The sequence below is a fragment of the Scophthalmus maximus genome, chromosome 4 (assembly GCF_022379125.1).
Source record: "Scophthalmus maximus strain ysfricsl-2021 chromosome 4, ASM2237912v1, whole genome shotgun sequence".
Lineage (NCBI taxonomy): Eukaryota > Metazoa > Chordata > Actinopteri > Pleuronectiformes > Scophthalmidae > Scophthalmus > Scophthalmus maximus.
The window spans coordinates 14,148,162-14,167,628 of record NC_061518.1 but is presented as its reverse complement, the minus strand read 5'-3'; the positions used below and the strand labels follow the sequence as shown (position 1 = coordinate 14,167,628).

General features: G+C 42.5%; 1 protein-coding gene and 2 long non-coding RNA genes across 4 annotated transcripts; 2 read left to right on the top strand and 1 right to left on the bottom strand.

The window, feature by feature from the left end:
• Positions 1 to 3,153: 3,153 nt before the first annotated feature.
• LOC118302534 lies at positions 3,154 to 15,699 on the bottom strand. Of its 2 annotated transcripts, none has more exons than XR_004790579.2 (2): positions 14,963 to 15,699; positions 3,154 to 7,482 (listed from the first exon to the last, which is right to left on the bottom strand). It is a non-coding gene; the product is annotated as an uncharacterized LOC118302534 (long non-coding RNA). The 2 variants fall into 2 exon arrangements; XR_007030614.1 differs by having other exon boundaries at positions 3,154 to 7,048.
• LOC118302533 lies at positions 5,505 to 9,212 on the top strand. The gene is made up of 3 exons (XR_004790578.1): positions 5,505 to 5,643; positions 6,645 to 6,733; positions 9,075 to 9,212. It is a non-coding gene; the product is annotated as an uncharacterized LOC118302533 (long non-coding RNA).
• Positions 15,700 to 15,838: 139 nt separating the features above from the next.
• foxf1 (forkhead box F1) lies at positions 15,839 to 19,467 on the top strand. The gene is made up of 2 exons (XM_035628730.2): positions 15,839 to 17,192; positions 18,376 to 19,467. The coding sequence occupies exons 1-2, from the start codon at positions 16,214 to 16,216 to the stop codon at positions 18,537 to 18,539; spliced, it is 1,143 nt and encodes a 380-aa protein (XP_035484623.1). The 5' UTR covers positions 15,839 to 16,213; the 3' UTR covers positions 18,540 to 19,467.

Sequence of the window (19,467 nt, the reverse complement as noted above, 5' to 3'; positions counted from 1 at the left end):
TTCTGTTGTCACAACCATTAATGCCTGTTTGTGGTTGTGATTTAATATAATCAAATAATTGTCTCCTTATCATGAAATTCATGAATATTGACTTTGTAATAGAAACTTTACCACATCCATCATCATGCCCCTTACACCAAATACAACACACACACACGCACACACACACGCACTTGCACACACACGCACGCACACACACACACACACACACACACACACACACACACACACATGCTGACATGAAATCTCCTTCACATTTGCATAAACATGGATGCATAAACAACAATCAAAATAGTTGAAGAAAATGCTCAGGAAGAACAGAAAGACACATTTGTTTTTTTCTTCGTATTCAAAGATTGTATATGAAGAAAAACACCCATATACTAATGCATCAAAACTTTCTTAAAATAACTTAAATAAGCTATTTCATTTGAAACTGAGCCACTTGACTGTTGGCTGGTTAATATTAAAGACATCAGTAATGGGTCAGTGGTTAATTTCATAGAAAACACTCTTACAGAGACATAAAAGTTAAACAAATGAAAACAGTCCAGCGTTTTGCTGCTCAGAAAATGTGATGAAAAATCTGTGGCCACGCTGAAGATAGTAGGGGCCAGAAATAACAGCATGGGGTTAGCAAAAAAAACCTCCTCTATTCGTATTAACACATCTCCTTGGCATTTACCACGACAAGTTTCTCTGCAAAAAGCCAAATACGGGGAGAAGCAACAGCCTGGCTGACAATTCCTGACAGCCTGAATAACACTGCTGGTCAGGCCTCCGCCCAGACTTGTGGCTCGGAGAAGGATTCAGCTTTTCACACTTCAAAATAAATGACTATTGATCTGGGTTGAGGGCCTTTTTTCCCCCCACAGATGTGATGTACAAAGAAACTACAGAAAATAAATTTACTATAAAATCCTCTGTACTCTGTGTTACAGATGTGAAAATGAGTGTGAGTATTACATTTATAAAAATGTAGTTTTTTTATTTCATGAAAGTTTAATTTCTGATTTGAATAAAGTGCCTCCTTGCCAATCAGAATTCTATGACCTGAAGAATTGTCCAGAATTCTCTTCGCTGAGCGTACTACGGAACGTTGAAGCCCGTGTCCCGCTGAATGACGCTGTGAAGTGTTTGGGTTTAGCCCAACTCAGCCTGCGTGTCTCTCCAATAATCTTCAGACTGCAAAAAGCTGTGGAAGGTGGAGAGCTGCCTGTCCTCCTGCTGCGGCCCGAGGGCTCAGGGCAGATCTGGGATTGAGGTTGATAATGAGCAGGGGGATAAAGTAGAGTTATGGAGGTCTTATCACCCTGAGCCCCTGGGTCACATGGCAGTTCTGGTGGTCACAGCCTCCTTAATCATTACAAAAACTCACAGCTCAACTCTGCAAACAGGTATTTCTTGTGAATGGGGAGTCTACATTTTTTTGTCTCCCTAAAAAGGGTAATAAATCACACTGGAAATATGCTGTTTATACATAAATAAAGGTCTTCTCGCAGCACAAAAATAGATTCTATTTTATCGAATTACTCTACATCATTGGTCCAAAGTGGGACTTTCAAATTGAAGTCACATCTCAACGCAGTTGCAGGGAGTCAGGAGGGCAGCACAGCTTGACATCTGCTCAGTTGAGCTTTACAAACGGCCCCCGGGTGATATCTGTGTTGGGTGCTACACCCAGTGACGCCGTGCTGTGTGGGGGTCACAGAGGGAGACAGAGATGAGTGTGATGTGGGGTTCGCCAGACCCCAGGCTGTGATTTGTTAAAGTGCATCAGACGGGAGTCGACCAGAATCTGAACAAATCACCTCAGTGGCACCAGAGACAAAACTCTGATAATAATCATCCCTGTAAGTGAGCCAGTAGTTTCACTGCTTTTACCTTTTATGAGAGAGTCACTGTTGGGTTTTTTTATTTTAAAGATCCACTCCAGACATGTTTTAAACATGAATATGCAAATATTGTTATTTTCCAAAGTTTAACTGCTGGACAAGATGTTCCCTACTGCACTGGATGGATTGTTGGTTGAGTGATTGGTTTCCAAACTAGTTGAAATGTCACAAACATCATACTTCTCTCTTTATTCATGTCTTAAGTGAGATTTACGGTGAGCACAGAGGAACCTTTACCTATTCAGCAATGAATTTAAAATCCACATATAGCTAAATTAGTTAAATTTGCAGAGAACAGTAGGGTTAACTTCTAAGTGTATCATGCATGATCCCAGCCAGGATGAGACAAGTCTGTATAGTCTTACCATTACTATTCTTACTCCTGTCCAACCGCAGACACTGCAGCTAATGAAAAGATTAATTGGAGCAGGTTAAAAAGTAATTCGATACTGCTGACTTTGATTTAATTATGTGTTTTAGGATTGAAACAGTATCAGCAGCGCTGCCAGCGGGCAGAGTGGGTGACAAGGAACAGTGCTGCTTTTCTGCTAATCACTAGTATTCCACTTACCACAGGTGACTTTCTATTAGCCTAAGAAATGAATTTCTAAAAAATGTATATTTTTACCAACAAATGTCAGCACACATTCAGGACTAGCAGCAGAAGTCCATCAGCATTCCTATGGCAACAGCGGTGAAAACAGGAGCAGGCCTCCACTTCTTCCCTCATGTCAGTATGTATCCCATTATGGTTGTACTGTGCGGACAGAAGAGCTCTGCCTGCTCGCCACAGCTTTATTTATTTTACTGTCTTTCATCTACAAACCACCACCAATCTGCATCAGAGGGAAATCCACTCTGTGTATCCCACAGGTGTCATTTAGGATTGATTCCCTGGAATTAGGAGACGTCAAAGTGGAACCATGTGGCTGTCTGTCTGTCTGTCCATCTGTCTGTCCTTACCCACACCTGTAATAAGGCTCTTTGGACAGAGAGAGATGAACCTTCACTGTCTTTGTCTATCAACACATTAATCATGAGATCCCTGAAGGTTTACTTCTTAAGCGTCAGTCACTATCTTTTCAATGCAAAATGCAGAATTGATGATAAGCAACAGAGGGAAATGTTTGCTATCCAGATCTGAGATGAATTTTTCAGAGGCTGCCATATCAATGCCAAATTAACTATTCCCTTTGGTGAAACATCTCTAATGAAGCTTATGCACCAACAAAAAACGACACACTATTTGCGATTGCTGCTGTTTTGCATCATTGACTTTTATTTTTTTCCATTTAGTAAAAAACAAACAATAATCTTCCATAAGAGAAAACAGTGTAAACACACACACACAAGCACTCACAGATCATTACTCCTTTTTCTAGATGGGAAATTTCACATTTCACATTTTTTTATGAGGATGTTTGAGCTCCTCGTGTGGTTCACACGACCTTTTCAGAACCACTGATAAACCAATGTGAATCCACTGTTAGCCAAGCGGAGGTCTGAGGTCAAACAGAGATAACGCTGTCATTTAAGATATATATCACACATAGTGGCCACTATTGATAAAGTGCAGCATCATTCAGCAGCAGCATCTACGTATTTATGAAAATGGCCAGTGTGATCCATAACCCGTGGGAGAAAACTAATAGCAATCAAGTAAACAGCAGGACCACCAACACCGCTGCATTTGTTTATGGCAGAGTTTATTTTATGAGCCTGCTCACCACCACAGAAAAACACAGAACTCGTAATAAATTCCTTAAGTGCTTCTTCACTATAATCTTGTTCTTTGACATATTCAAGATGTTAAATATGACCATGATAAAGTGGTGACGTGCGTAAAGGAATTTTTATGCAGGATTTGGATTACATAAAAAAAAATGTTTCATTTCCCATGAATTGTATTATTTTGTTCATCTGCTTGTTTAGTTTAATGTTCATTTTTAGACAAAAAAAAGTCTTTAGAATCTCAGAGCCGCAGAGTCATTTCTGAATTGTGAGCGAATGCAGCATAGTAATCAGTACATCAGAGGAAGTGTGGGTAAATGTTCCGACAACAGTCCCAAGTTTGAGTGGGAATTTATTGATAAAAATGTGACAACAAACAGGGAATCCAAAATGATAATTTATCCAAAATAATGGAGAAAAAAAATGAAGGTATTTAACTTGTTTGTTATGTTTGCCATAAAGTATCACAGTAACGGAAAATATGCAAGCCATTTATTGCACAAAACATATCCCCTAGTTACATTAGTACATCCAATATTTTTATGGTGTATGAAATATACAGTAAGGTTGTTAGTCTCTTTGTGGTTAGAGATTCCTAAATCTGTATGTACAAGATGCACAACATGGGGTATTTGAATTATTATATTAGCTACTCTAGCTTGCGTACATTTATAATAATGAGCGCTGCATGCACAGTGCTGTTGGCATAGGAAAGAACATAAAGAAAAACACGTGATCAATTCACAACCTGTCTATTTATACAGTTCCTACATTTTGGACTGCCTTCAAACAAAAAGGCCTCTCGCTGAAACTTCTTACTGCTATGTGCAGTTTTATAATATATATATTTTTTCCCTTCATTTAGTTAAAAGGGGGAGAAGGACAAAGTTGACCGGGCCAACATGAAACACCTGCCACCTGACTGATTCCTGAATCAAATTGCCCATAGCTACGGCTCGAGCTCGGGCTTTTAAAAGAGCTATTTCACCCTAATACAGTACATGGCCCATTACCAAATGGCCATTCATCACATGGACCCGTACCTCTAGAGAGCTGCCAGTGTCTCCGTCGGTACAGTGCCACAGTGCTCTCTGTCTCCAGTCAGGACACACTTAGCAGCATGTCCACTTTGCCATGACTGTGTTTACCTCAGCGATACACAAATGCAGCCTGCCGCAGGCTCTATTAACGAAGCGAGAAGAAAACCTCTACTGATACACTGAACGTAGACGCGATTCATTTTATACTCTGCATGCGCCGTATGCTCGTTGTTTGTCATTTTTGCAGGTTTTACAGTAATGTAAAACAGCTCGTTCCTGAAAGGCAAGCTTTTCTCCCTCCGCGATCCTTTTGATGAAGACACAACACTAAAGGTTGCTGGTAAATTTTCCAGAGAGGATACAAATGCAAAAAATCAGCACGCTCTCATAAAAATGCAGACAACTATATTTTAAAAATTCACAAAAATAAACACTTTCACCAAACCTTTAATTAGCTCGAAGCTGTGTGCTTTAGCTGGAATTAAGGAGCTGCAGGCCCGGCTGTGGTGAGCCTGATTACTTAATAATATGGTGATAAACACAACTATCAATCAAAGCCTCTGACAGGACTTACAATTCAGGAGAGATCAGCCAAAATAAGAGCTGCTGTCTCTCTCATTGTGGCGGTGTGTACGGGGGTGTGTAACAGGATACGCTCTGCAGTCAGCAATGAAGTTACTCGCACCAGCGTAATGACGGGAAGAAATAAAGTGTCACTTTTTATTTACAGAGCGTATAACTGCAAGCTGTCTCTCGAAAACAACAGTTGTGCAATCTGAGAGTTGCTCGCGGGGGAAGAAGGAGGAGGAGGACGAGGAGGAGGACGAGGAGGAGGAGGAGGAGGACGACGACGACGACGACACTGTGTTTGAAACACTGGTGGAAACCACAGTAAACACACCTTACAGGACATAGAACATAAAGTCCTGCAGCACAACGCAATACGTGTCCAGTACAGTTCATGCAGCAAAGACAGTGTAAGAACAGTCACTCACATATGATACACAACACAATTTATAACACAGTGAGTACATTCTCATTATGATATTCTATCTTTAAGACCATAATAAGGCATATCTGTTATTGTCAATGTAAACCATTGTACAGAGTGTTGCATCATGTATAAAATAAAGATGCTGAAAATTCAATATCAAGACAGTTTATGAGATCAAAGCATGTGTCTGTAATATGATCTCAGTCGAGCTTGTAGCCCAAGACTTTAATTACCTTACTTTACTGTAATTTTGGGGTATCAACATATGGGATGTATGTGTTTGGTATTTTGATTTAAAAAATGTTATAAAATATTTTTATCACAATTCTAATATAAAATGTTTCAGCTTGTATTATAAGATATTTTTATTTAGCTACTGTTGAGATCATCAGTCGTAATTTGAATTGTAAATGTGATTCAAATGATTGCTGTATTTTAAATCTTGATTTGAATATAGTACTTTAATGGTGATAAAATAAATACACCTTTTTGTTGGACACTATATTCTATCACTGCAGAACCTGTTTTCTATATTTATCAAAGCAAAGTAAGAATGACATGCAGCATCCTTGCTGCTTGGTGAAAACCGTGTGACTCCTATTCATCTTCATTTTCATTTAAATGACGCCGTTAGATCCTCTCCCTGTAGCTGAGAAACATTCTGAAGATGAGTTCAGCAGTGAAATGTACAGTCGCCAAGCAGAAAACTGTTTTTGTATTTTTTTTAAATGTAGGATGAAACACATCTCATTGTCTATACGTGACATGGGTGTTTTCCCTGCCTTGATTAGAAAGCATGTATCAATATATTAAGATTGTCCAAAATTCAATTTACGAATAATTGTCTCGACTAATTATCCTGCCTATTAAATGTTTTATCAGTTTTAATAATGTGTATTACATGGGAAGGCTGGACCAGATGCTCTCACACACTGTGGATGCATATTCATCCTCACTAACTACCACTTATTTTGCTGCCATCAGAGTTGCCTCTTCCTTGACAACGGTCCACCGCCCTGCCAATGCTGCCGTTTCCTGTTGGTCGAAAATCTTCGCAGCAGAGATGATGTGAAGTAAGTTCGGGTTGAGAGAGGTAAATCACTGCAGCGCTCAGCGACTGCAGCTATTCTCTGTCACCTCGCCACTTTTAGCAGACCGTGGCTGATTTCCTTCCTTGCGTGACTCTGGAGTATAAACACACAGCCAGAGTGACTCATCACTATTTCTCACTTCCATGGTCTGATATAAACACGAGAAGAGGTCAGGGGTCATTTTGAGGTGGTGAGTGGGTAGGTGGGGGGCCAGTATGTCTCCCCATAAGACATCTTCCATTCTCCAAAGAATTCACAGCTTCCTGTGGCCAAAGCCGCACGCCTGCCCACTCCAGCCTAGAGGAAGGAGAAAGAGAAACACAGTGAGAAAGAGGGAGCGAGGACGACAGACAATTTGGATGATAGATTACCTTCTGTGCCACGCTGCTCTTCACCAAAATGGAAAGAATGCAGTCGTGATGAGCCTGTTATCGCTTTTCCCCCAGACAGGACAAGAAAAAGAGTGATGGTTGGAGACAAGATGGAGGGGATAACATCGGATTCAATTGCGTGGCATTAATTACCTTCACTCCGTTTCATCTTGTGGCAAATTGATTTCTAAGTTATGAAACCTTGTTTATAAACGACTGCCGACTTGTCCGTTAGGCCGATTGACGTTTTATCAAATGGGACGTGGAGGTCCCGATCAGCATGCTGCCCCTCTTAAGCCCTGGTTTATTGCAGGGTAGTCGGTGGAAGGGAGGGATAGCCACTTCCTTTCAGGCCCCAATCTGAAGTAGGGCCAAATACAGTACAACATCAATCACTTTGCACTCCGCAGCTTTCCCAGTGCCATTGTTATAGAGCAGACCAACGGAAAGAGGCCGGTAGCAGGTGGAAATAAAAAGCACTTTGACAACTATAGGGTGAGATTCAGGCAAATTCAGCAACGTGTGGCTGCCAGCGCCAGCCTGGACACACACACACACACACACACACACACACACACACACACACACACACTTGTCACTGACACAAAGACAGACAGATGAACACATGTACACCCTACTATTATCATTATGAAGGAAAATATTTGTATGTTGTTGGGCTAAAACTGTCTCCTTCCTGATAAAATATGTTCGACCACTCATTGAAATCACGTTAAAATGTGGTTTATTGCAATCAAGTGGTACTCATTTTGCAGCTGGAAAAGTGATTATTTTCTGGGATGTGAATTAATATGAACAGAGAATGAGCCCTGACGAGACACAGAATATGTATTTTTGCAATATATTTTGATTTGAATTATAATAAATTGAAGTTACGAACTGTTTCACGGGCAGGTAAAAGAGATTTTCTTCTTTCGTTAATTCTTTTAATCATAGACACTATTTAATTTTCACCCGTGATTCAACTTCTCCATAACTTTGACCGGCCCGTCCTTCAAGCTTTGTGAACAACTACAGTAATTGTGACTCTCGTCTTCGTTCTAGCTTCACTCTGTCCTCTTGTTTCACTCCCTGGCTCATGCCCACTGCGCCCACCACACCTCTCCCACATCTGTGGTCCTCTCTTCACTCGGGATCACAGGCTAAAACCTGGCAGGATCACTGTCACATGATGCCCATGCGTGTGATGCTTCGCTGGGACCCCCCTCCACTCAGGAAATGCTCTCGGCCTTTTTCCCACCCTAGTGTTCCGCTGTGGAGAGCTGGGCATTACAACCGAATCCAGTTACCATCCCAAAGCATTCCTGACTGATTCCAACCACTGGCCTGGCTTTGGGTTCCCACAGACAATGAGAATATGCCCTCGTTTCAAAACGGCTGAAGCACCGGGTATCAAGTTGTGAACTACCGAGCTGTTCGTGGCAGAACAGGCAGGAGTTTGAGCTCCACAATAGACAATTACCATGGCCACTCACCCCCCTCCCCTTCATTCAATTTGTGGCTTGTCTGTAGGTGGGTTCGGTTGTGCGCAGATTAAAAATAGCCAGCCCATTCCAGACAAAAAAACTGCATGGGACATGGAACACACACTGCACAAATGATATCTCCCTTTGTGGTGTACTGTTTGGGAATTCTTAATTGCTTTTTCCGAAGCAGCTTTGCCACAGGAAAATCCCCCTTCAGAGTGAAGAAAAAAAGGGGTTGGTGAGCTGTGCGTAAACACCATAGATATTATGTAAACAGGCATGTAAACACATACGTATAAACCCATGTCGCCCTATATGCACCCATCAAACTGCCATCACGGCAGTATCAAAGGGGCTAACCTGTAGCAGAGCCGGTTGTGGCCTGCGTCTGCCCTCGCTCTCTCTTTTGTGTGTTCCACTGTGGTTTTTTGCTTCAGTTCTTATTATTGATGTCTCTCCCTGCATCAGACAGACCATGGTGGACCAGCCCTGGGAGGTGTGCAGGGCGGCAGGGTGGGGCACCAAACAGGCTCCCACTCACTGTGTGGGACTGAATCATCTCGGGAAGGCCACAGTGGAGCATCGCATCGCTGGATCGGACGCAGAACAACAGGCCTGCTCTCACGTGGGACAAACCCATCCCAAAACACTGCAATGCTCAGTTTAATGTGATAAAGTGTAGCACAAATGTACTTTATTGATGATTTTAATATTTTTATAGAGAATTATTTAAAAACCACATTGGAGGAAATAAATGCTCAATCTGATCCCTAAACAGGATTTCAGCCTTTCAAAGGGTTTATTTATGATCTCAAAATAACATCCAGTATGATATATTTTCCTCGCTCAAATGGATTTGAAGATCACACACAAACAAAAAGTGGAACATGTGAACCTAAAAACCTTTAGGCAAGTCAAATATTCAATATATAGACAAAAGTGTCAATAATTTTCTCTAACTCTGATGACCACACGCCAGGGACCATGGAGGAAACGAGCTATACTCTCTCATCAGTTCAACTTTGCCAAATTGAATATTTCTAATAATAAATTTTCATGATTAGAAGGTTGTCAAAAAACCAACATCAGATCCCCACGAATGCATTTTTCACTGTCACGCTCAAGGTTGAGCTATATTGTTCACCAATGTAATTCATCATATCTTACATGAATTGGGCCTCAATACAAAGACAAACCATCTGTCGACCAGCCGTATAAAACCCCCCCCACACACACACACACACACACACACACACACACACACACACACACACACACACACACACACACACACACACACACACACACACACACACACACACACACACACACACACACACACACACACACACACACACACACACACACACACACACACTGAACACACTGAACACACCTTTTTCTTCATGCATGAACCTTGGGGTTTAAGCTTGAAGTAATTCAAATCTACTCATATTTTATTGCTTTAATATTTTCCCCTAGCTTTGTATTTCTTTTATCCTCTGTTACATAAAAAGCAGTTTGCCAACTCGCTGAAATACCAATTTGCTGTGAACAGGTATTTTAATAGGTATTTGAAATTATGGAAACATTTTCCCCGCAAGTGCTAACCACATTTGGACAGTTTGGAATTCATAAAAACCTCTGGACCTGCCAAATCCTCCCCATTGCTGTCCTTCATGTCAAATTATGTGGTCCTGCCTGTGATCACAAAATAAACCAGAGAGCATTTTACATTGACTATGTGCTTTCATTCTCTCCCCCCCTTGTCTAAAAGGTTTTCTTGTCAGAATCAGGGTGTCAAAAGGAGGGGAATTTGAAAACAACATAGGTGAATACAAAAATAAGAAAGTGGTAATCTGGTGATTTGAGATGGGTTGTCTTTAATTTGACAGTAGCAGAGTAGAGACTGTAGCGGGAGGACGTGGTGTTTTGCTGAGAAGGCTTCTCATAATGTCTTGTTCCAATGACGGATGAGCTCTCTTTCTGTAGCGCCTTACTGCTTTTAACCAAAAACGAAAACCTGAATTCATATTATTTATATTGAATGCTCAATGAGCTATGAAACAAAACAAAAGGCCTCTACAGGTAATTGTATTATGTCTAAAGATTCCAACAAGGTCTTAAATTGGTTAATTTCACATTGTGTATCTAACTGAGATTTAATGTGCAAACATGAATAAATGTTTATTAAAGGTCTGTAATATCCAAACACTGTCAACGACTCTCAAACATCAATTATGAGCTTTAGTCTGTGAGTGCAGGTGCAGTGGAGACAGACGTGTGACATGTGCCACGTGAATTCTACCAGCGAATGGGAGCCATTAACTTATTACATTATAATATTCATCTCTTGGAAGGACATGTCAAAAAATATACTTGCAAAGTATAAAGATGCACCTTCATTGAAACGAAGCAAGGGAGGTGATTGATAAGTGTGCACAGTAAATTATCGTTTCCTCTGCTCCAAATATTTTTTGGGGAGAGACAATTATTTAAACGCCCCCCCCCCCACACACATATTTTTTTCAGTGGACCTATATGTGATGAAGTTTCCGTTATTAAACTTGGTTAAATCAATCTGGCTACATGTTAAATCACAAATGCAGTGTCCAGATAACGGAATGGAACGAAAAATAGAATCAAAAAATGAAATGATATACATGAGATCAAATTGATTCCCACAAGGCTGCAACCCCTGCGACAGGAGACACGACCTGTAACCGAACCCCTGTTGAACCGATGTTTGTTCTTTCACTCATCTTCAACTCAGCTGACTCCGCAGGGCCCATGTGGGCCGACAGTACCTGTGGCTGGTTGGGGGCCAGCGTCGTGCGCAAGGACACTTCAGTAGTGCGGATGTTTGCAGACCAATTAATTACAGTGAGTTTCCCACATTTCCTTACCAAACATGGACATTGCAGGGACGTTGCCTTGAACTCAGAAAGCATCTCACTGATCAGCTCATGTGGGAGTCATGTGCTGGGAAAAACGACTGGACTTCGCGCCTGCACGCGGCACAACGAGGCGCGGGGCATGGGGCACATATCTCGCCAAGAGAATTAAAAAGCCATCGGGGCGCACTTCTGCTGGGTGGTGCCCATCAAACACACTTCAGAACCGTGTAGCGGCCCAGTGCGCGCAATCAGCGGTCTGCTAGCAATCCCGTCCGCTCCTCGTTCACATAAACACCACTTCAACGAAAATATACACGGCCACCTACAGCGCGGGGAAAGTGATGAGGGGGTGCCCACCTCCACACCACGCTGTTTTCAATTAAAGCGACAACGCGCAGTGAACTGCGGGCGACACCGCGGGGACCGAGGCCCGGCGGACCAATCAGGACGCACCTCGATATGCCTCCAGTCGGACCCACTGACTGTTCTTGTTTACAACTTGTTCGAATCACTTCATACACATGAGACTAATGTTGGCAGGTTCATTCATTTTTTAAAAAAATATATCATTTAGGGAATTCGTGTTGGTCAAAATCAAAGTAGAGATATCTTTAAGCACCACGTTTTGTCCATTATATATTTCTTGACATTAAGACGAGATAAACCATCAGCAGGTAATTTTATCTAAAACATTAGTTTTTTAATGTAAAACTGTCAGCTTGTCACGATACTGAGTCATGTCTGCACGCTTGACCTTCACATTTCTAATTCTGTAAACCATGATGAAATTAAATCAAACAAAACAAGATAAATCTTTGTATAATTATATTTAAAAAGTATATATTTTATTAATACATTATTTGCTATTTGGCTAATATCTGTGATTCCAGTACGCAATTAGAATTTCCACCGTTTTAATCATTCTGGGGTGATTTAAAAAGAAGAATACTTCAATATTCATTTGTATTAAATAATATAAAAACAACCTTAAACTGTTTATCTCTGCACATTGTTTAAGATTTTTTTTTTTCAAACTTGTAATTTTGTTCTACACTTTCTATATGTGAGTCACGTGTTTAGAGATTCCTGACATTATAATTTGTTATCAAAGAACATACTTTGAAAGTTGATTCAAGTTCAAATCAGATGAACTTAAGGCCACAGCTGATCGATCACTCTGTCGCACTGACCTCCAAACCCAGTCCCCGCGGCCCCTCTGCGGCCCCTCTCACCACGGAGGAGGGGAGCGTGCTTACTTCTCAAGAGACGACCGTTTGTTGAGGAAATACAATCAGTTTTTTTGCTTTGTTTTTGTTTTTGTGTTTGTTATTCGTTTTTGTATCAGAATGATTTTTGGACAGGGCCTCAGACTCGCACTGTTGAATCTGTCTGCTGACAGCTGCAGCTGTTGGATCTATAACCCGCCTGCTATAATTCGCCTAATTGGTATGAATAAGAAATAACGTTGAAGTTAAGCGTGTTGTGACTGATGTAGAAGCACGGTGAAGCCCTGTGGCGTCTGGAGGCGGCTCAGCCTGTGATATCAACACGATTTGAATGTACAACTGTGAAATGAATCTTCAGGAATTCGTTACCACCATTGGAATCTCTGTAAAAAGTGAAAAAAAGGCCCCACATTTATGGTCAGATTGTAAGATACGAAGTGGAGGGAAAAAGGCGAAATGATGTGTCTGTAGGCCCCATTGGTGAACTGTGCCACTGTACAAGACTGAAGAACGTAACAAATGAGAGACATTCTATAAAATGTTGCAGGATCGGGATTTTTAAATTGATTTCTTAGGCTGGTTGAGAGCACTGAATAACGGTAGGACTGTCCGGAAAGCCTGTCAGGAGCGTGCACTCTGCGGTCTACCTCCACCTAAGTGGCCGAGCATTCCTGAGGATGCAGCGCTGTCAAATATTTCATGATGGGACGTCATGGAAAAGTGCGCGACTTTCGTCTGCGATGCAGCAACACGCATGGGAGCTCTGAACCGGCAGGCAAGCCTCGGTGATGACGAACATCATTGGCCATCGATTCTCTAAGGGCAACCGCCTTCACACAAAATGAAGGGATGAGTCAACTGTTTAGAAAATGTGAATACATCCATGGGAAAACAAATAATCTGAGTTGATACAAGTACATTATGACATTGTGAGGATTCATATTATTTTTGATAGACTGCTGCATTAACACTATTTTACATTGAAACTTTAGTAGAGAGAAGTATTAAAAGATAACGGGGGGAATGCAGCAGGGAGTATAGGGCATCTCCTTCCAACACTGATGGTTTGCATAAACATTGCAGACACTCGCTTTACATGCAAGTTAAAAAATACACAGAGATAATAACATGGCACGGGGTGAATAAGCGTTTGGGGGTGGGGGGTGGGGGGCCTTAATGGAATGAAGTCACCAGCGGTAATTAAATGCACTGGGCAGAGGAAGGACGGGAGCGCGCCTGCCCCTGGTGCGCGCTGGGTGGTCCCCAACCGCTGATAAATGTGTGGCCCTCACTTCAGGCGAGTGGCCGAGCAGGCACCGGTTAAAACAATACTCACATTCATTTATCCGAGGGGTTTAAATCTCCTCTGCATCAGCAAAAACTAACAGTGGCACGTCTGTCACCTCTGGGTCGACGAAGAAAAAAATCGACAATTAATTGTTTTCTCACTTCCCCTGTGGCAAACAACGGCAGTCATCCATTTGTTGACTGTTTTGAGACTGACAGTTCGGACAAATACGAATAAAACTATCTACTATTGTCGTTTTACACTGACATTTGATTTTAATTTACATTTTAAATATACATTTGGGATTTAATACACAAATAAGTAATTATTTTACGCTTAATACCATTGGAGCTATTTTACGCACAGGCAATGAAGTCGCCAAACATTTACGCACAGGCCAAAAGTTGACGCAGGGTTTTCTGCAGCATTATATTCCATATAGTGTAAAATCCAACAGTCATCATATCCATCCGTAGAGACAATAACGCCGACGGAGATCAAGAGCAGAGCGAGCTCATCTCACTGAACTCACGGAGAGGCAAAAGGTTGCAGGCTGCAGTTATATCGAGATCTCCAGGGAACAATAAGCAACCTACTGTCAACAGTTTTAGGTTGTGGACTGATCGTCTTTCAGTAGCTCTCGCGCGCAGCTGTAGTAAAAAAGCCAGCAATGGCACTGAAATTACGCTTTTCAACTTTGGACTCACAAACAGATAAACAAACTGGTGCGCATGCTCCTCCAGGAGAACTATAACTTAGTTAAAGCTAAACCATTCTGCAGAGCTTGAGGCATATTTTGGGCTCCGTTTTTCTAATTATCCTGTGAGGTATTATGTCACATGAAACAATCCAAAAAAAGCTCAGATTTTCCAACGTGGCTCTGAATTAAAGCGGAGAGCGTTGTGCCGGTGGTGTTGTGACAGAGAAGAATTAAATTCACCTTACTTTTATTTCCTCGGATCTTTCGATGGTGAAAACGCCCGCAGGAGTCGATCTCAAGACACGGTCCGAGTTTCTGTGCTCCCAGTTCGGCAGTCCGGTGTTCACTCCTCCTGCGTCCCTGCGTAAATATTATGACTGCACTACACAAACAATATTCGTGCGTAAAAATGTCCTGTATGGAGTCGCTGCGAACAGTCGGACATATCGCGTCAGATTGAGTATTAGATGATCTAACGGGGCTTTTGCTTGATTTTTTATTTAAAGAAGGCCAGGGAAAATGTTTACGTTTTGCTGTATAAACATCCTGCCCCGTGTTCCTGTCTATCTTTTACATAAATCGGGAGGGTCCTTTTTGAATACGATGGGCACGTTCTCTGGAAAATGATTTTAACGCACCAAAAATGTTTTATCATATATTTAAGTTTAATAACAACGGGGACATGACCCGTTTGCCGTGACCACAACCCTGCGGCCTGAAACGGGGAGACATTATTTGGACTGAAGGCTGATGAATACGCAGAGTTGAGTTAATATCACAGTTAAGATCATGTATCAAAGATAAGAACTAAGAAAATAAAGCCTCAACAGAAAACAGAAATCTAAATCTGCATCTAAAGGACCCATGTCCAGTGTAGTTAATATCAATAATGTGTAATCATGTTGAATTTGTTAATACTCCATATTGGTAACGATATAGGCCAATTACGTTATAGCAGGGCCTGATATATATATATATATATATATATATATATATATATATATATATATATATATACTGTATAGCCTATAAAATGTAAGTCAGGGAGCAAAAGATTTCCCTGAAAAGTGAACGCACGCAGATGTGCACGCTCGCAGCCCACCACTGGAGTAGGAGGGAACTGGGCGGGTCCCAACATTAGGATGGCCAAGACATCCAGCTTCCAATGCGCTGATGGCAACAGATAAGTAAAAAGTGAGCTCCTCGGACGCACGACAACACACCAAGTGAAGTGGAAAGCGGCTCCTGTTCTGCTCCTTATCCCAGTTCGGACGCAGCGTCGAGGAAGGAGCGGCTCCGGACCGGAGGGAAGAAGAAGAAGAAGAAGACTGTCTCGCCTCTGGCTTATGCGTTAAGTTTGACTTAACGTTTATTTTTGTATTATCTTTTTTTTTTTTGACCCTTTATGCCACCGCAAACGTATCTTACCTTGTAGTGTTTATAGGTGGAAAGAAAGCGGGTTCTTTTTGTGCCATCTCGAAGACGAAATTGAACTAATGACGGCAGAGATCCAGCAGCCCCCAGCACAGACTCCTGCTCAGAGCAGCCCGATGTCTGCTCCGGAGAAGCCGCACGGACAGACGGCGGCGATGGAAACCGCCTCCTCCACCACGAAAACCAAGAAGACGAACGCGGGGATCCGTCGACCAGAGAAGCCCCCATATTCCTACATAGCTTTAATAGTCATGGCGATCCAGAGTTCTCCGACCAAGCGGCTGACGCTCAGTGAAATATACCAGTTCCTGCAGAGCCGCTTCCCGTTCTTCAGAGGCTCGTACCAGGGATGGAAGAACTCCGTGCGTCACAACTTGTCCCTGAACGAGTGCTTCATCAAGTTGCCCAAAGGCCTCGGCCGGCCGGGGAAGGGCCACTACTGGACTATCGACCCGGCTAGTGAGTTCATGTTCGAGGAGGGCTCCTTCAGAAGGAGGCCCCGGGGCTTCAGACGCAAGTGCCAGGCGCTGAAGCCCATGTACAGCATGATGAACGGCCTGGGATTCAACCACATCCCCGACTCCTACAACTTCCAGGGCAGCGGCGGGGGCCTGTCCTGTCCGCCGAACAGCTTGTCCCTGGACAGCGGCATCGGGATGATGAATGGACACTTGGCGGGCAACATGGAGGGGATGGGTCTGTCTGGACACTCCATGTCCCACTTGTCGGCCAACGGTGGACATTCCTACATGGGAAGTTGTACAGGATCCGCTGGGAACGACTATTCCCACCACGACAATTCCGCCTCCCCTCTGCTCGCCAGCGGGGGAGTCATGGAGCCTCACCCCGTCTACTCGAGCTCGGCCTCGGCCTGGGCTCCGGCCCCCACGGGCTCACTGAATAACGGGGCCTCTTACATAAAGCAGCAGCCCCTGTCTCCTTGTAACCCCGGAGCGAACCCGCTGCAGCCCAGCTTGCCCACACATTCTCTAGACCAGCCGTACCTGCACCAGAACGGCCACAGCACCACAGACTTACAAGGTAAGGCTCCGTTTCACTTCTTCACTTCTTCTACACAACTGTAAAGCGTTGGGCAAAGCGGGAGAGGGGGACATCAACAAACACCAAGCAGGAACATTGACTGCCTATGTGCCAAATCATTTCATTGGCCTATGAATATGTCCAATGCTGTCAGATCTGGTGTTGTAAACGTGAACACGGTCCGATCCCAACATGGGCGTTTAGTGGGAATATTATAATATCAGCGTCACTCGAGTTTTAATTTTTGAAACCACTTGTTTATCACTAGTGCACAAGACGTAAAGCGAATTCAAACGAAGAGCGTAATTAAAAACGATGCAACTGAACGTAAAATGAAGCTCCAGCTCTGCAACAGAGGACAGTATACTCGTGCAAATGAAGCCCAGATATCAGGAGTGTCAAAGTCGCTCGGGCTAAGTTTCCGAGGAGAAAGACAGTCGAGACAGAGTGAGGCGAGTCTGCCGGGACAGGCCCAGCATGTCTCCTGGCCCCGAGGCCCCCAGGTCCTCCGGGACTGGCGTGCAAGAGGCCCGTGGTCAATTATCTGTGCATGTCCGCCTCCTCCCCCCCTTCACAGGCCTAATGGGGCTCGCCAAATGGAATTCGGGTCTATGAGATATATATATATATATATATATATATATATATATATATATATATATATATATATACATACACATGCATACTAGTCGCATGAAAAAAAAACAACCCGTTGAAGTTCTACATTTACACGTATAAATAAAATGGTAAGCTAAAATATAAAGATTAAATTATGTAAGACGGGATAGAAAAACAAGAGCATCATTTTGGGGGTCCACTCCTTTTAATTTAAGGTAATAATTATATTTACTATTATTCTCACATGTTATTATTATGATATATATTTATATATTATTTTTCACACAGTGCTTTATGATTAACAGTAATCATTATAATAATACAAAAATACCAAGGCTGTGGCTGCTCTAAAAGAAAATGTCTAATACCAGTGGTAATTGACCAAAAGAATAACAGTTAAGGCAGAAAGTAATTGTAAAAATAATAAAATATTTGTATTACTGTAAGATGTTTTTCCACAACATTAGAAACTAAGACTATTTTTTCATTCATAGAAACATAAGTTAGATCAAACTGTTCACTGTTCCCTCCACTGTATTTAATCAATACCTTTTGTGCCTCGCAGGTATCCCTCGGTACCACTCCCAGTCTCCGAGCATGTGCGACCGAAAGGAGTTCGTGTTCTCGTTCAACGCCATGGCGTCCTCCGCGATGCACTCGCCGAGCAGCGGCTCCTACTACCACCACCAGCAGGTCTCCTACCAGGACATCAAGCCCTGCGTCATGTGAGGCCTCCGCGGGCCAGGGAGCAGAGCCGGAGGGGCCACGGGGCCACGGACCGGGGCCACGCGGCCCAGCGAACTGAAGCGAGAACAAAACGAGTAAATAACCACTGATGGACACGGAGCCCCACGGCCCCGGGCCTGGAGGGGCCTCACCGGACCGTGGCGACAAGGAGACACGGAGACAAGGGCCAGTCACAAAGCAACCACATGATAATAATAATATATAATAATAAAAACCTTCATTTTTTCATGCCATCAACATCGACCAGCGGGGTAAAGACTGGGCGTCATGCAACCCTGCTGCTGTTTGGTACTTAGTCCTGCAGAGCGGATGACTATAGCCACCACTTCACACCTTCATGTTTATTCTTCTCTTAGGCCAATGTAACAAAAAAAAAAAATGCACACTCTTTTTCTCTGTCTAAAGTTTTTACTTTACTTCTCTTTGACAAATTAGACTGAGGCTCTTTTTTTCTCTTTTTTTTTGGACGTACATACCAGCGTTGAATTTTGAAGTGAACCCTTATGGACATTACACATATTACTGTAGGTCCATATGTACTGTGTAAAAAACGATGAAGGCACTTTTTGAATAGCCTATAAGCGCAACTTTTTATTTATTCTGTGGGCCTACATATTTTAATTTCAGGCGAATTGGCCAAGGAGGTATATTCTTTATTGGCAATATTTGTCAGAACGCTTATTATTTGTTTTAAAATGAAAATTGAGGATATATTGTAAGCACTGTTATGTCGTTTGTGTTAGATATATGTGTAGACCATTACTTTCGGCACTGTATATATTATTATATGTTGTTAGGAAAATTAGCGAGGGTCCATCAGTGAGGGCTAATCTCTTTAGGCTATATTACAACAAGTCATTTGTAAGAAATAAAATATATCTGTTGGGCAATTTGAGCCTACACACACAAA

Coding starts and splice junctions, on each gene's coding strand:
- foxf1 (XM_035628730.2), top strand. CDS start 16,214: ATGACGGCAGAGATCCAGCAGCCCCCAGCACAGACTCCTGCTCAGAGC. Junction 17,193..18,375: donor CAGCACCACAGACTTACAAG/GTAAGGCTCCGT, acceptor TGTGCCTCGCAG/GTATCCCTCGGTACCACTCC.